Here is a 21,632-nt window from a genome sequence, read left to right as displayed (position 1 = left end):
CCAGGACCAGTCATAGGGAGAATCCATGGCCCCCACCTCAGCGTCTCCCCTGATGTCGAGTGCTGGCATGAGGTTGTAGGTGGGAAGCAGCCGTGTTCATCTGTAGACCTTGCGGAGCCAAGCTAGTGTCCCCCACCCAGTTTCCGGCCATGCACCCCAGCAACTGGGTAGGCACGACCTCTCCAGGATGCCTGGCTCCCACACTGGTGACCATGTTGCTTTGGGGTGCTGGATTCTCTCTCTGAGCCTATTTCTTCCTATTGGAGCAGGTGGAGTCCCAGGGTTGTTGCGAGGCACACGTAGTAGGTATAAAATGAAAGCTCTTCCCTCCACTGCAGGCACGAGAAAGCTTTGCCTGAGGCTCTCGGTGGCTGCCCCACGTGCTCTCAGAGCACAGTCCTGCTGGTCACACCGCCGCTCCAGGACAAACATCCTCAAGCCTCCGTTGGCCTCCTAAGCCCGGTATTGGAGAGAGGTGGCAGCTGAAGGCCACACAGTGCAGTGAGGGCCAAACAGGGTCCACATCCCAGGCCCCCACCTGGGCTCTTGGCAGCCCCTGCCTCCCCACAGCACCATTTGGCTGCCACCCAAGGGATGGGGGAGAGGCAGATGGGAGCCACATGGTCATGGAAGCCTTCCTGTAAGAGGTGGTCCTAAGCCAGGCCTGGAGAGGCTATGGTTTCTCCCAGAGATGCCAGGGTCAATGCGTGTGGTCACATCCTCAGTCTGTGTTCCCATAGCCCTGAAAGTCCTGGACTCTCACCCTGGCTTTGCCATGACCAGCAGTGTGGCCCCAGGGACAGCGCTCACCCTCTCTGAGCCCAGTCTCTTGCCTCTATCCAAAGGAAAAATAGCATAATCAAAAGAGGCATGTGTCACAGTGTTGGGCGTTCCTGACGCACAGTAGGTGCACAGTCCCAGTTTATTGGTATTGGAAAAGCATGTGTGGTAGTAAGAGGTCAGTGCAAGACAGCTGTGGGGTTGAAATGTCCTTGGTTGGAGCACGCTTGCCACCCTCAGGATGTGGCTGCCTCAGTCTCCTCATTGTGAAATCAGCCCATCACCCGATCCTGGGGCACCTCACCCAGGACTAGATGAGGTAACGCAGGGAAGGTCTGTGCTGCTCGTACCCTTCCCTGCGTCCCGGGAGCTTCCTCAGGTTCACACTCCTGTCCTGGGCCCCCAGCCCGGGAGGACTTCCAAGCCCCAAGATCTTAAGGGGGCGACACATCCAGAGGCACCTCGGGGTGGGGGCAAGGCTCCCAGCGTCTGTGGTCCCAGCCTTGGCACTGCCCACCTGCCCCATCCCTCCCAGACCCATCCCCTTCTCTCCCTACTCGCTCTTCCTGACTCTGCCGCTCATCCTGGCCTCAGGGCCTTTGCACGTCTGCTGCCTGCAGTCCTGCTTCCTGTTTCAAGCCCTGCCTCTCTCCCAGCCAGCCTGGAACCTCACCTCCCCGCTGTCACACAGCACCTCCTGCCGCCTGAGTCTTTGGTATTTGTTCGTTTTCTTCTGGAATGCCTCTCTCCCCTCCACCTCTTCATGCCACACCTCGCATGGAGCCCTGCAGACTCAGTGCTCGAAAAAGTTGTGTTTGTGGAACGAACGGATGAATGAATGAGCAGATGGGTGGATGGATGCAGGGCCCAGGCTGCCCTGCCGTCGTCTCGCAGAGGGGGCGCTGCTCCTACGCAGCTCATGCTCCTCCAGCAGTGGAGCTGCTCGTGTGCCCTGGATGCCTCTGGCATCCACGTGCTCAGAATAACATTTCTGAATGTGTGAGAGAAGCCACCTAGGACTACAAAGGAAACCAGGAACGTTGAAAGATCAAAACATTCTTTTTAAATTGTGATATAGTAATTAGTATGCTGTTGTGTTATGAACACAAGCCATCAAGACCTGGTGGAGGCTGTGACACCAGCTGTGTTGGGAGCAGGGAGGAGTAGGGACAGCCCGAGCTGTACATTGCACAGAGAGGCGGGGAAGGGGAAGTTGATGATTTTTCCCATCAAGCTCTCAGAGCCCTTGATTCCATCCCTGGACGCTGGAGTTGGACCTTCTGGGCTGTGCTCACTTGTGGGGGACCACAGAGCCTGTCTTGCCCTGCACGACCTCCTTGCTTTGCCCCATTTTCCTTGTGCAGCACTGTTGGGGGTCTGGGGACCAAGACAGGTGTCCCTGCACTGTGGCCTGTGCTGTAGTTTCCTGGCTGTGGCGTGGGAGAAGAGGTTGGGTCTGTTGCAACCCCAGGGCCACCCAGCTGGCTGCTGTGGGTGAAATGCCCAAGCCAGGCCTTGTGAGTCTCTCAGCAGAGTCATGGGTGGAGGACCTCCCTCTCCCCCCCAGGCCTGGCCCAGAGCCCCCTGTGGCCTGGCAGAAAGCTGACATTTGCTGCCCTGTGGGCCCAGTCAGAGCTCAGTGGGGCTCTGAGGATGACAGGGCCACCCTGCTGTGAGCAGTTAATAAGGGAGGAAGGAGGGAGACTCCCTGTCCCCAGGCCATGGCCTTGTTCTGTGACAAGATGAACAGGACCCTCAGAGGCATTTCATTTGACAACCAGGGAAACTGAGGCCCACGGGGGCAGTGACAGGACAAGGGTCCGTGGTGAATTGAGGCTGGAGTGGTATTGGGACGGGCTGCAGCTATGCCTGCCTGCTGTCTTGCGATGCAGGGCTCAGGGGATTCGCGGGGCACAGGGGCAGAATCCTGGCTCCCAATTTCCTCCTCAGCTCCGCTGGGAACCTGGCCCCATGCTGTGGTCCCTTAGGGCAGTCAGACCTCAGGGTGCTCCTGGCCTGGTGGGGGAGACTCAGAGGGACAGGAAATAGCACCCAGTGTGGTCTGGTCCACGACAGAGGAGAGCACAAGGGTGGGGCTTAGAAGTGGGCGTTGGAGGATGTGTAGGAGTTTGAGGGAGAGCGGGGAGGATGGGGCTCTGGGCCGGGGCTGGCAGGCGGCAAGGGGAGGCCAGGAGGTGTTTCCTGAGCTCCGTCTCTGGGACGTGGGCAAACTCCACTGCTGGCGGATGAGGCACAGGAGGTCCAGGTGTGCCCCGTGTCCTTGCGGTTCCTGCTTTCCCTCAGGTCAGACGTCGCCTCCTCAGAGGTGTCTTCCCTGACCTCTAGAATAGCCACCACCTGTCTCTGGAATTACTCAGGTTCTTTTTTTCCCAGCATGTTGCCTGTCTGTCTTGCCCCACTGCAGTTTCACCCCTGAGCACGAGGTCCGCATGTGGCAGAGGCTCGGTAGACCCCTGTTGAGTGAGCAAGTGACTGCCAAGTGTGGTTCTGGGTAGTAGGTGGGGGCCAAGGGTCTTCCCGGGTCTGGGCAGCACCCCTAGCTTTGAGCTGTTGGGGCCTGGGGCAGAGTGCCGGGCCCTGGAGGCCACCCTGTTATTATCCCAGACTCCTCACCTCCGAGTGCAGCCTCCTGCCCTTGCCAGGGTGAACCCCAGGGCCCTCAGAGGTCCCCAGTTCCTCCCAGGGAATTTTCTGATCCTGAAATAAGGCCAGATTTACAAAATGAGGAGAGGGAAAAAGGAAGCTGAGAAAACAATGGTTGCCTTGTTCCCCAGCAGAGACTGGTCAGGTTACTGGGGGACTGAGGGCTTGATCCTGCCCAGGCCTTGCCTGGACAGACCTCACGTTCACCCAGCCCATTGTGAAGAAATGCAGCCCTCAAGCTGGGGTCTTTTCCCTGCTGGGGGCGAGGCGGGCCTTGAGGGCTCCCTGGGGAGTTGGTGGCTAGAGCACATAGGGACCAGAGGTTGGACATCTGGGTGACATAAACTGGTGAGCTCGGGCATGGCTCCTCTCTGGGTCTCATTTCCTCCTTGGAAAGGAGGATGATGTCAAAGATGCTTGGGCTGTCCCATCCGGAACATTCTCTAATGCAATGAGCAGAAGCCACTGGGGTGGAGCAGAAGGGGACCCAGGGAAATATACGAAGGCTTCACAGAGGAGGCATCCTTTGAACTTAAGGAGGCACTGAGTTCTGAAAGGCAGAAAAAAGCATTCCATAGTGAGGAGCCAGCCCATGCCAAGGCTCTGAGGTGTGGACATGCCAGAGACGTTGCTCACTGAGACCTCAGTGGGGAGCCCAGCCCTAGCCCTCTGCTCATTTCTACTTGGTCATTTTCTTCTTGTTGATTTATAAGAACTCTTTATATATTAAGTACATCAATCCTTGGTATAACAATATTTATCTTTTACCTTTTATTTTACTCATGATAGGTTTTGATAAACAACATCATAAATATTTTTCTATTGGGAAGTTTTCCAGCCTTTCCTTTGATGGTCTTTCTGGTCTCGGGCTGCTTCTCATCTCTTTATCTTGGGTCCTTGCTCTCTTGTGTGCATGCTGGGCGCTCAGGAAATGTCTGAGGCTGAATTCGGTTGCAGCTTGGAAAACTTCAGCTGTGAGAATAACAGAAGCCATGGTGCCTGCGCTCCCCTCCCTGGGCTTCCTTCCTGCCTGGAATAGGGTCCAGCCGAGGAACGGGGCCTGTGACCTCTCTCCTGAGTGAGGCAGGGGCTCAGAGCTGTGGTCAGAGGGGTACGTGGGGGACGGAAGGTTTCTATCTGGGCAGCCTCCATGTATTAACTCATTGAAACCCCATAACAACCCCAGGAGATAGGTACTGTTATTAGTCCCATTTTACAGGTGAGAAAAGGGGGGTTCAGAAAGCTTACGTGACTTGCCCAAGGCCACACAGGAAGGGACAGAGACAGAATTTGAATCCGGTCCATACTGCTTCAGGACTCTGTACTTTTAAACCTTGCTCTGGCCCTTGGGATCCGCATTACCCTTGGGATCAAGTCCAACCTTGTTAATACAACATCCGAAGTCTCTCAGGGCCTCAGTTTCTCCATATGTCAGTGTAGTGCCTTGGCCCCACTGACTGCACACATTAGGCACTCAGTACGTGCTCACCTTCCCTATTATTAGGATGACAAGGGCATGTCTCCACCTTTCTCTCCACACCCCAACCCATGCCCCCAAATCCCTAGGATCCTGGAATGTTGGGGCTCGTAGGGCCTCTGGAGCAGCCAGCCGGGCCGTCCAGGTCCGCCTCTGGTTTGCAGACGAGAACAGGGAAGCTCAGAGGGAGGAGAGCCTTGCCTAAGGCCCAATGTGTGAGGAGCAGAGTTGAGATCTGCACCCAGATCTGCGGGACTCTGAGTGCCCTTCATGATACCCCAGGGTGCTGCTCTTGGCTCCTCTACCTTGTGGCGGTTGGTCTTAGGTTGTGCTCTCTGCTCCCGCTCGCTGCTCACTCCCGGGCTTGCCAGCTCTCCCCCGGGAGGCCCCCCTCCCCACCACTGGGGCACACACCCACCCTGGGCTCCAAGGGCTCTGGTGTGGCTCTCATCCAGCCACAGTATGACTGCTGAATGCTGCGCTATCTGCCCTGCTGGGCAGGGCACCCCATGAAGGCAGGCACCCCTGGTTCCTCTTCAGGTCCCTGGCGCCCAGCGCTAAGCCTGGCATTGAGCAGACCCTTAAGAAAGGTGGACTACAAGAGGGAGGCCCAGAGAGGGACAGAGACCTGCTCTAGGTCACATAGCAAGTTGGAGCAGAACTGGGAGCCCCATGAAGCCCCCAGTACACTCCAGGTCCCCCTGCTCTGGGGTCTCACTGGGGCCCACGGATGGGGCAGTGTCTATAGTGGCCACCCTCATGATTGGCCTCTGTCCTCTGCTGCTCCCGGGGGACTGGGGCCAAGAACACCCTATGTCCCTCCTGCCCCCACCCTCTACAAAGGATGTTCTCAAGATAAAAATACCATGGGAATCATTCCCTGGTGTCTAGTATGACTGTTGTCCACCTGGTGGGGCCAGAACCTCTTGCCCTGGCCTCACCTCGGGCTCTCCGAGTGGATGTCTGCCCTTCCTGGCCACTCGGTGCATCCTGTCCCTGGGGTCCAAATGTCCGGCCCCATCTCCAGGCTACAGAGCACGAGGGGCCTGAGGGGTCGTTGTTGCTCGCGGTTCCTGCAGCCTGCACTTACTGAGCCGGGCATGTCCCAAGCCCTGCGGAGCTTGTGCTTGTCGTGGTCATGGCTGGTTGGGGTGGCTTCTGAGGACATCCAGTAGGGAGGGTCACGCACATGCCAGCTGAAGCCCCCTGTCCCAGAGGACACTGCGGAGGATCTGCCCTTCTGTGTGCCTGCTGTGTGCCAGATGCCAGGGCAAGGCTTGGACTTGTGGGGCCTCCCCATTTTGCAGATGGGGCTGGAGGTGGCGGGCCCTCAGGTGGGGCAGCCATGGACAGTGAAGCTGCTCCCTCCCCGAGCCCTGTGGTGCCAGGCCCTATGACTGACCCGTCCCTCCTGTCCCCACATTCAATTTCACGGGCACATCCGCTGGGAGGCCAGGCAGGTGTCACAGCCCCATGTTTTGGAGGAGGAAGCTGAGTCTCAGGAAGGGGAAGTGCTATGCTCTGTCCCTGGGCGGTGACAGCCCCAGTCTTGGCCGACAGGTTTGGCACCGGGGAGGCTCCAGGCCCTGCCCTCGCTGGCTGGGGACTGTGGACCAGTCTTGCCTGTCTGGGCCCGTCTGTCACATGGAAGCGCTGCCCCCCACATCTGGCCTCCCCCACCTGGGACCGGGACCTCACCCAGGAAAGTGATGGGTGAACCTGGAGGGGCTGCTGTGGCCACTGTGGGGTGGCAGGAGGCCCCTGAGCAGGGCATCCAGAGACCTGGGTTATCTCCAGGCGGCCACTCACTGCCTCTGTGACCTTGGGCAAGTCACTTTTCTGCTCCAAACCTCATTTACCCCCTGTGTAGAGTGGAGCTAATTTTGCCTCCCTCATAGGTGAGAACAAATCAACTGGATTTGTAGATCTAGGGAAAGTCCCTTCCAGGAAATAGGGAGTCAAGAACGAGGTTGAGAGAACCTGGGGCAGGCCAGGTGACCAACAGAAAGTGGCCAGGGGCAGGCTGTCCACGCCTCTCATCTCCGCCCCTTCTCTTGAGCCTTCTTTGACTTCCCATTCCGTTGTGGCAACCTCCCACCTCCGCTGCTGAGGGTTCTGGCTCCAGATGATCAGGGGCAAGTGACTTGACCTCTCTCAGCCTCAGTTTCCCCATCTGTCCAGTGGGGAGGATCATCCCTCTTTCAAGGTGGGGCTGTGAGGGTTGGAATAACAGCAGTTGGTTGCTGAGCACACAGGGGCAGGCACAGAGTGGGCTCACTCAAGGGGAAGGGCATGAGGCCAGAGACCTGGGTGAAGTCCCTGCCATGGAGGTTTCCAGCGTGTGACATTGGTCTGTGATGGAACCTCCCTGAGCCTCAATTTCTCCATCCGTGTTGAGAGTGAAAGGGCCTGAGAGAGTCCCAGTGCAGGCCCGTGGCAGCTGCTCAGGGAGTGATGAGGGATGGGGGAGCAGGGGCTGAGCTCTGGGAGACCTTGAGGTGGGAAGCTGGAGAGTGAAGAGGGACAGAAGGGCCACTAGAGACCAGCCAGGCTATTGCCTTACAGAGAAACAGAGGCTCAGAGAGGGGAAGTGACTCTCCCAAGGTCGCACAGCTTGTGAGGGGCAGGTCTGGGATTGGAATCCAGGTCTGTGCTCCTCTAAACCACTGTTGCCTGCTCCAGGAGGCTTATGATATGGGGATGACTCATCTCAGCCAGAAAAGCCAGTGTGACAAGCCAGCTTGACTGTAACCTTGGAAAGGGCGGGGCCCCATGCACTCAGCGGCTGGGATATGGGACCGCGAGCAGCATCACAAGGCGGCGCCTCAGGAGCTTCCCAGAGCCCCTTCCTTCTGTCCTCTCCCCTGACCCTCACGGCAATCTGGAAAGGAAGGCGTGGGGCCCCTTGGACAGACGGGAAGATCGAGTCTCGGGGATTGCAGGGACTGTGTAGGATGTGTTTATGCCCAGGGAAAGTCTCTGGCAAGTTACTGATGTGCTCCCTTCTTTATGGTGACCCACGTGCCCACTCACGCATCTATCCATGCATCTATCCCGCTCAGACAAACACCTCATCCATCCATGCACATACTCACCTATCTGCATCGCACCCACCCACCCATCCATCCATCCCTCCCCCAATCACCCATCCATCAGTCCACCCACCCACCCATCCCTCCACTCATCCATCCCTCCTCCAATCACCTATCCATCCATCCCTCCATCCCTCCATCCATCCCTCCACCCATCCGTCCCCCAATCACCCATCCATCAGTCCCTCCATCCCTCCATCCATCCCTCTACCCAATCACCCATCCATCCCTCCATCCCTCCATCCATCCATCCCTCCATCCATCCCTCCATCCATCCATCCATCCCTCCACCCAATCACCCATCCATCCATCCATCCCTCCATCCATCCATCCCTCCATCCCTCCATCCATCCCTCCATCCCTCCATCCATCCCTCCACCCAATCACCCATCCATCCCTCCACCCATCCCTCCACCCAATCACCCATCCATCCATCCCTCCACCCAATCACCCATCCATCCATCCATCCATCCATCCATCCCTCCATCCATCCCTCCATCCATTCATCCATCCCTCCATCCATCCATCCCTCCACTCATCCATCCATCCATCCCTCCATCCATCCCTCCCTCCCTCCATCCATCCATCCATCCATCCATCAGTCCATCCACCCACCCCTCCACTCATCCATCTGTCCACACCCATCCACCCAGCTGTCCACAGCTGACCCTAGGGCTGGCATGAGGAAGGCTCTGCAGGTGGTGGCTAGGAGCACAGGATGGGGACCGAGTTCCTTTGTGACCCTAGGAGAATTACCACGTTACCGACCTCTCTTAAATGGGAACAGCAGTCGTTCCACCCTCACGGGGCTGCGGGGACACAGTGTTTGGCATACAGTAGGCACTCAATAACTGCCAGCTGTGATTTTCTCTGAAGACCTGTCTTCTTCTACCCCTCTCTGGTTCCGGCTGGTTGTTTTGGACAGGGCTGGAGCACTGTGGAGGCATGCGTGTCAGAGATGCAGGCTGGAGGCCCCCCACCACCCATGGGGCCCTGGGGGAAGTGAGCAGAGATGTGGGTTCACTGGGAAAGTGACTTTTGAGCCCCTCCGAGGAGAGCGGCACCGTCTGCAGTAACTTGGCTTTGCTCTGTTAACTTTAGGATCTTCTAGTGACCGGACCCCCCTCAGCTGGTGCCTGGGAAATGGCAGCCGCTGCTAATTCAGCCTTGAAGACAGTCACTTGCCCGCTCAGCACCATTACTTAGGAGATAGAATTCAAGAGGTAAGATTGAAGTTACTGATGTGCACCTATCCGTCTAGTCATCCATTGCACAAGCACTCCCCTGTGCATGTACCCCCTCCCTCATCTGTCTGTTATCCTGCCCCCACCCCTCCCCCACCTCTGTGTGACCTGTCGTTCACCCACTGTCCATCCCGTAGCTCCAAACATTGCCTCCATGCACCTGCCATCCGCTTACCTATCTATCCACCCGCCTACCCACCCACCCATCCAGCCGTCTTTCCCATCTTTCCATCCATGTATTCACTCATCTCTCAACCATTCACTCACCTGCCCGTCCATCCATCCTTCTGTCCATCCATCCGTCCATCCACGCATTCACCCACTGACCTATCCCACCCATTCAGCCACTCACTAAGCCATCCACCCACTCCTCTACCCACCTAACCCGTCCATCTCTACGGCCACCCCATCCGTCCATCCACCACCTGTCAGCACAGTTTGTCCATCCACCTGCTTGACCACCCGCCTGGACACATGTCTGGCTGCCCATTCATTGTTCCAGCCACTTCCTCATCCATCCCTCTCTTCCGCGGCTTATTCCTTCATCCTTTCATTTGCTCAGGGAGTGCTTCCTGGCTGCCTCCTCTGCCAGAATCCAGAAGGGCTTCCTGTGGGGGGAGGAGATGGGGGGAGGAATGCGAGGAGAGAGAGGGGGACGGGGGAGGGGAGGAGAAGATGTCAGAGAAGAGGAGGAGCTGTATGGGCCACGTGTCTTGGGGGGCCTCCGGGAGGGGAGGCTGGGGTTCAGGAGGCTTCGCTGTGGAGAAGCCACTTGGGGCCCCATGAGGAAGGCCCAGGAGACAAAGGTTCCAGTGCAAGTGATTTAGTGCGAGGTGGGCCCAGGGAGTCCTAGAGGGGAGTGAGGAAGTGAGACAGGGAAGGAGGGGAAGCCACAGAGGCCGTGTCGTTGATACGGTTACTGCCAGGGGCAGCCGGGCTCCATCCAGCTGCGGAAGCCAGGGGACAGTAAAGGACACACCCCTCAGAGTTAGCCCATCTGAGGGCAGCTTGCTGGGGGGTTTATCCACCTGCTGCCATCAGTCACTGACCAAAGGCCGCTCCCGGTGGCATTACTCCCCAGCCTGGCCCATGCAAGGGTAGAGTGCGCTCCAGTGGCCAGAGGGGGCTTTGAGGAAAAAGACACTGGAGTTGGTTGTTGGAATGGGGGCAAGTGGGATACAAGTGGAGCAAGGACCACCCCCCAACCTGGCACATACTGACGAATTGATGCTGTTTCTGTCCTCAGGCCTAGCGTGGGCTTGGCACAAAAAGCCTGCATTGCATTGACCCCAAATGTTTATAGGCCATGGGTGAGGGAGGTGGCAGAGGCTGTCTGAGCATCTGGCAGGGGGAGTTTGGCTTGGAAAGGTGGTTGGCCATGAGAGAGCCTTGAGATGGTGAGAAATGCCACCCCCTGACTCCTCTGTCTCCCCTCCCCACCAGTGTTCTCACAAGCCAGCCTCAGCTTCCCTGTGGTCCCCCACATGCCCAGCACATTCTCGGCTGTGTCTCCGCAGGGAGTGCCCCTGCTCACTGCCCTGTACTCTAGCTGGGCCTTACTGGGGCCCTGCATTCTGGGCAGGGCTGAGCATTAAAGAGGAAGCTATTCCCTCCAGCCTGGCCCTGCCTCGCACTTCCTGTGTGAATGGGCTAGGGAGCCCTCTTCGAGCCTTAGTTTCCCCATCTACAAAGTAAGGATTGGGTTTTCAAGCTCTCATGACTGGACTGGGAAAGATTCTGAGGCTGTCCCCGGTTGCCGCAGGAAAGAGTTCTTTGATAGATTAGTGCTGTCTGCCACGGGCACCGGCTAGAGGAAGCGGTGCACGCAGGCCACACGCTGGCCCCGCACTGTGTAGTCTTTGAGGATCTTCCAATGGTGGGGTTTCATCGTGAAGTAGTAAGTGCTCCGTCCCTGGACATTCCAAACAAGAGCGAATGGCCGTGGGTCAGTGCTGGTGAGGGTCCTTAAACCTCTGCTTTTGAATACCAATTTGGGGTAGTTTGGAGGTGATTCCTGGCAGGCATGGGATGGCAGGGACCTTGAGGACCGAGACTGGAATACAGTGTCACACCCACAGTTGGTTTCACTCCCACCTCCCAGACTGGGAGCTCCACTTCTTAAAGGCTGAGTGACCCTCAGCAAGTGACTCAATCTTTCTGAGCCTGTTTCTTCATCTGGAAAACAGGAATAATAGTTGGTTACAGCATCACTGTGGGGATTAAATGAGCTAGTTTACTAGAGCTCTAAGAACAGCACCAGGCAGGTAGTAAGCACTCGGTAAATATTGACCACTATGTTCATACTTCTTGAGGGGTCTCAGCCAGCTGAAAGGCCCCTGTGGGAGGGGGACTGCTGGCATCTTCTCTGGGGCAGTGTGGCCCTCTCACTGTCCCTTTTAGTCAGAGTTTTCTTGGCATCTGGGAATGTGGGCCCAGGACTTGCCCTGGTCTCCTCCCGGATGTCACTGAAACCTAAGGTGCCCAGAGCCTTAGGGGGCTGGGCATGGGGTGTCCTGCTCCATCCGGAGGCACCTCCCGGTGACTCTTGGGCCCCACCCTTGGGTCATGTGGCAGCTGCCGCCTGGCATTCTCTCTAAAGCTCCCAGCCCAGGCCCTGGCTGGTGCTCTGGTTCTCTGAGCGTGCTGGATGCCAGGAGGCTGCACCTGTAGGTGCTGTGGCTGGCAGGAAAGTGGCTTGCAAGGTGACAGGGCTGGCACCGGCACCACCACCGTCGGGAGTCTGCTGGGCCTGTGCTGCCCGTTCCCGGCCAGCGGGGCTCACCTCGCCCCTGCTCCGGAGTTGAAATCTCCTTGTCTAGCTCAGGTAGCGTATGCCTCTCTCCTTTCCCCTCCCTGCGAAGCTGGGGCCCCCGCTGGCCAGCCTGGGCCTCTGCGGAGGATGGGCCTAACTGATGTCTCCAGCATCTCCTCCTGGCCCACGAATTGCTTTGTGACCTGGGACAAGTCTCCTTTTCTCTTGCGGCCTCGGTTCTTCCTTCCATCTATAAAATGGGGAGCCGGCTTCCTTGCTTGCTATGGCCTTTCCAGCAAAACAAATGCTCTGATCCCATTTCTTACCTGATTTCACTTTGGGCAAGAGCCAGACAGGCCTGCATATCCCTGGTTAGGATATCATACAGTATTTCTTAAATTGAATCCTTAAAGACTGCACAGCTGTGCAACCGTCTTGCCACACCTGTGTCTGTACAGGAGTGTCAGAGTGTTTGGCAAGTTTGTGGTGCTGGGGTCTCTACTTGTGCTTCCTCTTCTGAGTCTTTCTTTGTGGTGCTGTATCCACCAAGTGCATGGTGAGGGGCTCTCCACACCCCTAGCGGTTAGTGGCTCTCTCTCTGTCTCACACACGCACACACACTCACACACACTCACAGTAGAGTGGGGCCATGAGAGGCCGAGGACTGACACTCTGGGCTCCAACTCTGTTTCTGCTCCTCTGTTTCTGGGTGACTTTGGACAAGTGGCTTTGCTCCTAGTCATTTTCTGGCTCTGAGAAATGGGAGAGCGGCGTGTGAACTTGACCTTGTTGATTTTCTCTGTGTGGTTTTAGGAGGAACATCAACAGAAGCGGGGGTTCCCAGGCCTGCATGACCCTGTCTGGGTGGGTCCCACATGCCCAGCCCTGGCAGAGATGCCAGGAGCCACTGCACACCCTTACCAGGGGCAGTGTGCCAGGCTGGGCTCCCTGGCCTTTGATTCTTTCGATTCTGTTCCCTGTAGGCCTCGAGCTGCTCAGAGCATGAGCTGGAGCAGCCATGACCCGCTGGACATCCCTCAAGGCCCCCAGGCCACACAAACCTGCCCCCGGGGATCTGGCGGCCACCCACCGGCGTCTGAGTGTCCCGACCCTGGCCACCTCCCGCTGGAGGGCCCAGAAATCTGGGGCTGAGCCGTCTTCCCAGCACAGTCCCTGGGGTCTGCACCGCCGCCGGCTCCCTGCCTCCTGGCCCAGGCAGAAGCAGCGTCCACCATTACGGCCTCAGGCCCCAGCTCCTCAGACCCATGGTGAGGTGGTCAGCTGGAGCAGCCATGGGGAGGATGGCAGAGTGAGGAAAGGTGTCCCCCCGAGATCCCATGGCAGGACCTTGTGTTAGACGGAAGTGGTTTGAATCTCTGCTCTCCTGCGTAGTGGCTGTGTGGCTTGAGGGGAGTCAAGGTGCAGTGTGGTAGCGACCTGCTTGGGTTGTGAGAGGGTGACTTGAGAGCATTTGCCAATGTGTCTGGGCCCTGTGGGACAGAACCTTGCCTGCTCTCCCTGCGCGTCTCCCAGGAAGCTGTAGCTGTGAGCATCTTATACCTGCCAGGCTCTGGAGCCCCAGTAGCCCCTGCCACTGACACAGACCGTGGGAGTGCTGCACAGCCTGGCTGCTCACCCTCCAGCCTCACCTGTCTTCCAGGTGTTTGGAGCAGAGCTCAGAGGCCATGCCCCTCTGAGGTCCTGGCTAGTGAGGCTGAATCCCAGCATTGCCACCTTCTGCCTGTGGGACTTGGGCCATTCACGTCTGGTGTCCAAGCCTCCAGGTATTTGTCTGTAAAACAGGGTGGCCTGGCCTTCCCTGGAGGGCCCAAGGGATTTGAAGACAGCTCCATACAGTGCCTGGCCCACCCAGCCACAGTGGACCCTTCTCCTGGGGGGCCTTAATGTCTTCCAGGGAGAGTGGCAGCCGGCGCTCGAGGGTCCTGAGGCTCTGTCTAGTTCTGAGCTCCTGGTGTGACCTTGTGGGGACTGAGGGTGCCAGGTCTCCCCATGGGTGGGGAGCAGTGTGCCTAACTTCTCAGTACCCCATCCACACCAGCAGGCCTCACATCTGCCCCTCCTTCCAGCCCAGCTCAGCCGAGACAGGCTGAAGTCCAGATGGCATCAGTGGCCACAGGGCCAGGGCCCCCACTCACTGATGCCTCAGCCTGGCACCGACAGGCTGGCATGGAGCCCGTGGAGCAGGGGGGAGGGGCAGCCTCAGCCTGTTTGTCCTGGGTGGACATAGGCCGCCGGCCGTGAGAGCAGGGTTTGTTTTGGCTGGCTGTGGGTGGGTGCTGCGGGGCCTGCTCTGGGGTGACCCAATGTGCCTGAGTGTGGGTGTGGCAGACTGGCCCTGGAGCCAGGTGCACACCCCCAGTGGGCTGAAGGTGGTGATGGGAACAGGTGACACTTCTGAGCCCTCCCCGTGCACCAGGGTGGTGGCCCTAGGGCTGCCTCCTCACTGCCACTGGAGACAGGGAGAAAGCAGGCATGGAGCCATGTGCACACCCCGAGTGGGTGCTATGGGCAGGTGTGCAATCGGCAGGAGGGCAGGCAGGATCCAGCTTGGGCCATGTGTGCAAAGGGGCAGAGTGGGGAAGGATGGGGGTGGCAGGCCCTGCTCTAGGGTGGAGGGTAAGAAAGCGGGGAGCACCATAGAGAGCTCCTTGCCCCTGGGGAGTTGGTGGGCTCAGGTGGGGTGAGCAAGTGCAAGGCCTACTATGTCTATTGCTCCTCCTGCCCTCGCTGTTCTTCCGAGGAGCCTGTGCGCGGTGTTATGGCGGGGGAGGGGAATGCAGTCTTCCTGGGCACAGGGAGGCCTCTGGAGGTGGTGGCGTTGGGGCCAAGGCCCAAAGGAGGCGAGGCTATGGGAGGTCGTCTGGAGGAGGGCATCCAGGGCAGGTTCGAGGAACAGCTCTTGGCCGTGGCTGCTGCAGAGCCAGCGAGGGGGAGGCTGGGGGTGAGGTCCGAGGGGTCACAGGGCTCTGCCCATGCAGATCCTGCATAGCCCGGGGAGGACCATGTCTCTGAGCAGAGGAGGGATGGATCCTGTGGCTGCTGCAGGGACTGGGGGCCGGGCAGAGGCAGGGAGGCTGGCACTGTGTCCCCCACACTGGTCCAGGTGGGTGATGACAGGGACTGAGGCCTTGAAGGTGGGAGAAGGGGTTGGACCCTAAATAGAGTTTGGAAGCAGAGCCCTGGGTGTGGGAGTGAGTTGAGATGAACTCAAGGGTTTTGGCCGGAGCTACTGGGAGGCTGGAGAGGCTGTTTTCCCAGCTGAGAAGGTGGGGTGAGGAGCTGGCGCAGGGTGGGAGGGAAGCCCAGGACCGTGGCTGTGGGTGACTTAGGGTCGAAGCGTCTGCCAGCCTCATCCGTGGCCCCAGGGTGGGGGCGAGGACTGGGCTGGTGCCCCCTGCTCAGCCAGACCACCCTCCTCTGTGTTGCAGGAACCCCCCCTCCTGGAGCCAGCCTGGGGGCGAGCGGAGGCCCCCCCAGCCCCGGGATGACCGCGGCCAGCCGGGCCAACCCCTACAGCATCGTGTCATCGGAGGAGGACGGGCTGCACCTGGTCACCATGTCGGGTGCCAACGGCTTTGGTAACGGCAGGGTGCACACGAGGCGCAGGTGCCGCAACCGCTTCGTCAAGAAGAATGGCCAGTGCAACATCGAGTTCGCCAACATGGACGAGAAGTCACAGCGCTACTTGGCCGACATGTTCACCACGTGCGTGGACATCCGCTGGCGCTACATGCTGCTCATCTTCTCGCTGGCCTTCCTGGCCTCCTGGCTGCTGTTCGGCATCATCTTCTGGGTCATCGCCGTTGCTCACGGCGACCTGGAGCCGGCCGAGGGCCGAGGCCGCACCCCGTGCGTGATGCAGGTGCATGGCTTCATGGCGGCCTTCCTCTTCTCCATCGAGACGCAGACCACCATCGGCTATGGGCTGCGCTGCGTGACGGAAGAGTGCCCGGTGGCCGTCTTCATGGTGGTGGCGCAGTCCATCGTGGGCTGCATCATTGACTCCTTCATGATCGGTGCCATCATGGCCAAGATGGCCCGGCCCAAGAAGCGGGCACAGACGCTGCTGTTCAGCCACAATGCCGTGGTGGCTCTGCGCGACGGCAAGCTCTGCCTCATGTGGCGTGTGGGCAACCTACGCAAGAGCCACATCGTGGAGGCCCATGTGCGGGCCCAGCTCATCAAGCCCCGGGTCACGGAGGAGGGTGAATACATCCCGCTGGACCAGATTGACATCGACGTGGGCTTCGACAAGGGCCTGGACCGCATCTTCCTGGTGTCGCCCATCACCATCCTGCACGAGATCGACGAGGCCAGCCCGCTGTTCGGCGTCAGCCGGCAGGACTTGGAGACGGACGACTTTGAGATCGTGGTCATCCTGGAGGGCATGGTGGAGGCCACCGCCATGACCACCCAGGCCCGCAGCTCCTACCTGGCTCACGAGATCCTGTGGGGCCACCGTTTTGAGCCCGTGCTCTTTGAGGAAAAGAACCAGTACAAGATCGACTACTCGCACTTCCACAAGACCTACGAGGTGCCCTCCACGCCCCGCTGCAGTGCCAAGGACCTGGTTGAGAACAAGTTCCTGCTGCCCAGTGCCAACTCCTTCTGCTACGAGAACGAGCTGGCCTTCCTGAGCCGCGATGAGGAGGACGAGGCAGATGGGGACCAGGACGGCTGCAGCCGCGAGGGCCTCAGCCCCCAGGCCAGGCATGACTTTGACAGACTCCAGGCTGGTGGTGGTGCCCTGGAGCAGCGGCCCTACAGACGGGAGTCGGAGATCTGAGCCACCGCTGGCCTAGGAGCAGCATTCACCCCCCCGCCAGGGAGAGGCCCCAGTGTCCCTCAGGGGCCCTGGGCCTGAGCAGAACGGGCCAGGTGCCCTGGGTTGCAGACTCAGTAGCGTTTTAGTTGTTTTACGTTTCTTCGCAGTGGCCTCAGAAAGTTGGCTGGAGAATGGGCGGCCAGAGTCGGCAGCCCCCAGCCCCAGGCACAGGGGCAGGGAGGTGGCCTCCCGGAGGGGCCAGGCCACAGGAGCCAGGGGCTTCTGCATGAAGATAGAGCTGCAGCCTGCCCAGGAATGGCTCAAAAGTGGGCCCAGCCTCTGCAGTCAAAGGCTGGCAGGCTGCAGTGCACCGCACTGGTTTTTAACTTGGGGAGAAACTCCGGGTTTCAGCTTTCTCAACCTTAGCTTGGGTGAGACTGTTTACAAAAAAAAAAATAATAATAATTAACATGCAGTTGAAAAAATTTTTTTAATTCATGGGTGGGAGAAAGGACAATTAGAATTCCATGGGTATACCATGATGTGAACAGCCGACAGAGGCTCTGGAAGGTTCCCCGAGGCGGGACTGGCCCCTCCCCCTGCGTGTGCTGGGCCCACGACCCCCCTGGGCAAGGGCTGTGCTCCACGTGCAGTTCCTCACGCTCCCGGGCAAATTAGGTCCTCTTTGTGATAGAAAACCCAAAACCATGTTAATGAGTATAATAAAAACTTCCTAATGTCACTGGGTGAGGGTGGGGGATGGGAAGAAACCAATCTGAGCTTTCTGAGTTTGACTTTGTACCCTAGAGGTGCATCTCAGGGCTGGGTATGGGACACGCTGTTGAGGGTTCCCTCCCCCACCACCCTGAGTCCCATGTTTTGCTTCTCTCTCCGTTCCTGCCCGGTGGCCTCCGCCCTTCCACAGTGAGGGGCAGTCGGGAGTGGATGGCTCCTTGGGAAGGGAGGCCGGGTTCCCAGACTAAGGGAAGCGGATCAGCCCCCAGCCCCACTGGGCCCACAGCGTGAGTCGTGCCTTAGAGACTCCGGGTTCCTGTTTTTATTGGACTTGCCCTGCCAGCCCCTCTGCTTTGGGAAGGTGGCAAGACCGGGCTCACCTGGCACACAGCCCTCCACACCTGGGGCAGTACAGGTGAGCCCAGGTCAGGCACAGCCAGGCTGCGTGGTCTGCTACTGGATGGCAGAGGAAAGATCTTAAGAAAGGAGAGGAATTGTCACCCCTCCCATGAACTTAGGTCTGGGAAGTGTCACACTCACTCAGAGCTGAATTGAGACACTGGCCACAGAACAGAGAATTCCTGCTCAGGCTTCAGGGGCCTCTTCTGCACACCTTCAGTCGAGGCATTGTGGCACCCTTGTCAGGAAGAGGTTTGGGGCCCTCTTGCTGTCACTGGCCATTGGCTCTGCTGCCCTGTCTCGTTCTTGGCAGCTGGCAGGGGCCAGGCCCTGGGATGGAGTACAGACTTCCCCAGGGCTGCTGGCAAACCTTCTCCTCTCTGGACCAGGCCCCCCGGGAAGACAGTGTTTAGAAAGCCTGTGTCTCCAAGACAGCTCAGAACCAGAAGACACCAAGTGGGGAAACTGAGGCAGAAAGCAGCGAAGGGGACGTGCCAGGTTGTGCATCAGGTGGGGGTTGGGGGAAGCAGGAGAGGCTGGGGGTCCGGGGTGGGGACTCCTGACTTCTCTCTTCCTCTTCCCCTCATGGCAGCTGGAGACCTGGTCCTGAGGACCAGGGACCATGACGTAGACACAAGCTATTAGTTCCCTGCAAGATGGCAGGGGCAGGGACCCAGAGACTCCCCAGCCCCCATACCCTGAGGTAGGCCTGGCTCCAGACACCCCGTCGTAGTCCCAGACTCCAGCCCAATTTCTGGCCTAGAAGATTCAGCCTCTTTACTCTCAGGATCTGCTGGAAGGGCCTCAGATCCTTCCGGCTCCTGGGCCTGGCCCCCAGCCCCAAAGCCTGCCTGGCTCTCTCAGCCTTAGCCCTGGGAGCCTGGGGGTGGAGTTTGCATGGAAGTGCTTGGTTCTTACCCACCACCAAAATTGGCAGGCTGAGGGATGGGGAGGGACGGGGGTGGCCCCTGGTCACTCGGTGCTGGCAGAGGGGCCCCTGCCCTGCCCTGTTCTTGCAGGGCCTGGTGGGCCAGACTTCTATTCTCCCCACCCAGGGAAGAGCCCAGGGTCCCCAGGTCCCCCAAGGCCTGCTCCCTGGCCATCTTGATGGCCTGGTGCCCTCACTGTCAGGCCTACCCTCCTCCCAGGCCCATGCCGCTGGTCCAGGCCCAGCACCCGCGGGAGAGCAGCCTCGAGCCGCCTTTCATCTCGCCAAAGGCAGGCAGAGGCTGCATTTTCAAGCTCTTCTGCCCTCTTTTTCCCTTTCCCTGAATTTATTTATTTATTTATTGCTTGTGCTAAAGACCAAAATAGTCTCCCTCTTTAGTGCCCTTGAAGTGGGAGGGCGGATGGGAGGAGCCACGTGCGTGTGCGGGAAGACTCGGCCCCCAGGGAGTGCATGTGTGTGCACACGTGCGCACATGTGAGTGGTACAGAGGTGCACGGGCGACTCTCTCCACGCGTGTAACTCTGGGTGATAATACAGGTACGTGGGAAGTACGTGTGTGTATGCAGTTAAGTGTGTCTGCCCACAGGCGTGTCCGTGCGCATGTTTTCTATGTGGGGGGCTGGGTGCACACGTCAGGTTGGATGCTGTGCACAAGTGGAGCGTGTGTGCTAGGGTGGGGCACCTGAAGGTGAGCGTTTGCACCTGGCTCGTGTGAAGGAGGTCATGTGTGTTTGTCTGTGTAAACACATGTACGTGCGTGTGTGAATGTGCGCGAATGTCAGTGGGGCGGTTTGTCTGTGTGCAGCTGGTGCATGCTGCTCAGAACAAGGTGGCCGCCCCCTGACCCCTGCTGGTGCTGTGCCACCTGGTCCCTGCCTGATGGAGGGTCCTGGGGGGGCGGGAAGTAGCCACCGTCAGGAAGCCCCTGCATAGGGTGTCTGTCCTGTGTGAGGTCACAGAATGTCAAACCTATTTTAAATGGTGAAACTGGAGAATTTCCATGTTATTTTCAATACCTAGCAGTATCTAAAGATTTAGGCAATGAGACTAGGCCTCATTAAATGCATTTTGATCTCTTTGAGTGCCACTGTGTCGAGATGTGTGTCTGACAGTCACCGGGCGTCTGCCCTGCGCTCAGCCCCCGAGTGCTGGGGTGGAGCTCCCTGGGCCCATCTTCAGGGGCGGGGGTGGGACATGGCAGCAGCTGCGGGAGGAAGGACAGAACACAGCCTCCTTGCAGATGCCCAGTGGTCTTCCAGCCAGCACCTCCCACAGCTGCCTCCCCGCCCACCTGTCCTTCCTGCCCAGAGGTGTGCAGGGCACCTGGCAGGTGCAGGTGATGCTGAGTCCAGTGGTGCCCTCCCAGGACTCTGGCGGGATGCGGGATGCAGGCAGCCCTGTTCCCACTGGGAGAGCGGAGAGGACGCCTGGGTCCAGCCTGGTGTGGGGCTTCTTTGCGGAGCTGACCTGTGAGGCGGGGTGGGGTGTGGGACAGAGGGCTGACAAGTGCTGCTGTGGGGGATGGCACTGCCCATTTTCTGGAAACTAGACTTACATCTGCATCAAGGGGCTCAGACTCTGGGATCTCTGTGGTCTTCTGGCAGAGGCTCTTGGAGAGAGAATTCCTTTGCTCCACTATTTCCATGAGCAAAGAGTTCTCCATTCCTTTGCATTGACAAAGAACCCAGGGGACTTTTATTCTGCAGGATTTAAATGGTGGTTCCAGATGGGACACCCGGAGTCATTCTCAGGCAGTGGTGATGTGTTTGATGAGACCTGGAGCGGGGGCTTGGGGGATTGGGGCAGTGCTCGTCCAGGAGGTTTCTTGGCCTGGAGAGAGGGAAGACCTGGAGCTGGTTGTCTTGTTTGGTGGGGGCCTCCCCTCCCCTGGCCTTGGAGCTCCCCTGGGGCCCCACCAGAATTTAAGCCAATTGGGGCGAGAATGCTGTGACCTCCCTCTGTGCCCCCTCCCCAGGCCATTCCCACAGCACTGACTGGCATGTGTGGGGCACTGAGGACCTGAGAACGTGGGCCAATTGGTACTCAATAAATATTTATTGCTCAAACTTTGTGACACCCAAGCTCACATGTCCCTTGGTCTCCTCTGTCCTGGCTGTGCTAATACCCCAAAGGGTCCTGGGTCAGACCCCATACCCCTAGGCTGGGGGACCTTGAGTGAATTCCTTTTCCCCTCCAGCCTTAGTTACCTCACCTGTAAAAAAAAAGGGTGTTTGTAATAAGGCCAGCTTGCAGATTTGTTGAAAAGAGTGCTAGGGAGAGAGATAACCTCTACTTAGTGAGTGCTCCTTGGTGTCCTGCTTTCTCTAGAATAGTTTGCCCTGGTGCCTGCTGCAATTCCCTGAGGTGTGGGTGGTGCACAGGGAGGGAGGACATGGCCGGCCCAAGGTCACAGCGAGGGAGACACAGCCCAGGCCTGACAGCAGGCCTATATGCAGCAAGCTGCCAGCTTCCCCCACCTTCCCAAGAGTGAAATGAGCCCAAACAAACTCTGCTTTAAAACAAGAGCTGGGGGGTAGGGGTGCGATTCAGTGATAAGTGTTTATTGACCACCTGATAACTTGAAGTTTGAGGTCTGTAAGTCACCTCATTTATCCTGGGCATGCTCCCACTAGGCTGGCCTGGAAGGCACTGTTAACCTGTTTTAGAGGAAATTGGTTGAGGAACGTTAAGGGACTTGCCCAAGATCACTGGAGGGTAGTTATTGAGCTGGGATCTGAGCCAGGCCTGGGGCCC

The 21,632-nt window shown here is 58.5% G+C and overlaps 1 protein-coding gene across 2 annotated transcripts in view; it reads left to right on the top strand.

Moving 5' to 3' along the window:
- The window catches only part of KCNJ12 (potassium inwardly rectifying channel subfamily J member 12), a 38,478-nt gene extending 20,049 nt beyond the window's left edge, over positions 1–18,429 (top strand). The window contains exons 2-3 of one of the 2 annotated variants that reach the window (XM_063110463.1): positions 9,115–9,236; positions 15,459–18,429. In XM_063110463.1, coding sequence (XP_062966533.1) covers positions 15,515–16,816 — 1,302 coding nt within the window. In that variant the 5' untranslated portion in view covers positions 9,115–9,236; positions 15,459–15,514 and the 3' untranslated portion in view covers positions 16,817–18,429. The remainder of the gene's footprint in view (positions 1–9,114; positions 9,237–15,458) is intronic. The other variant, XM_063110464.1, reaches the window with a different exon arrangement.
- The last annotated feature ends 3,203 nt before the right edge of the window (positions 18,430–21,632 follow it).

This window comes from Cynocephalus volans, chromosome 10, assembly GCF_027409185.1.
Source record: "Cynocephalus volans isolate mCynVol1 chromosome 10, mCynVol1.pri, whole genome shotgun sequence".
Lineage (NCBI taxonomy): Eukaryota > Metazoa > Chordata > Mammalia > Dermoptera > Cynocephalidae > Cynocephalus > Cynocephalus volans.
Note: the sequence above shows the minus strand (reverse complement) of the source record. Positions and strands in the feature narration are given on the sequence as shown.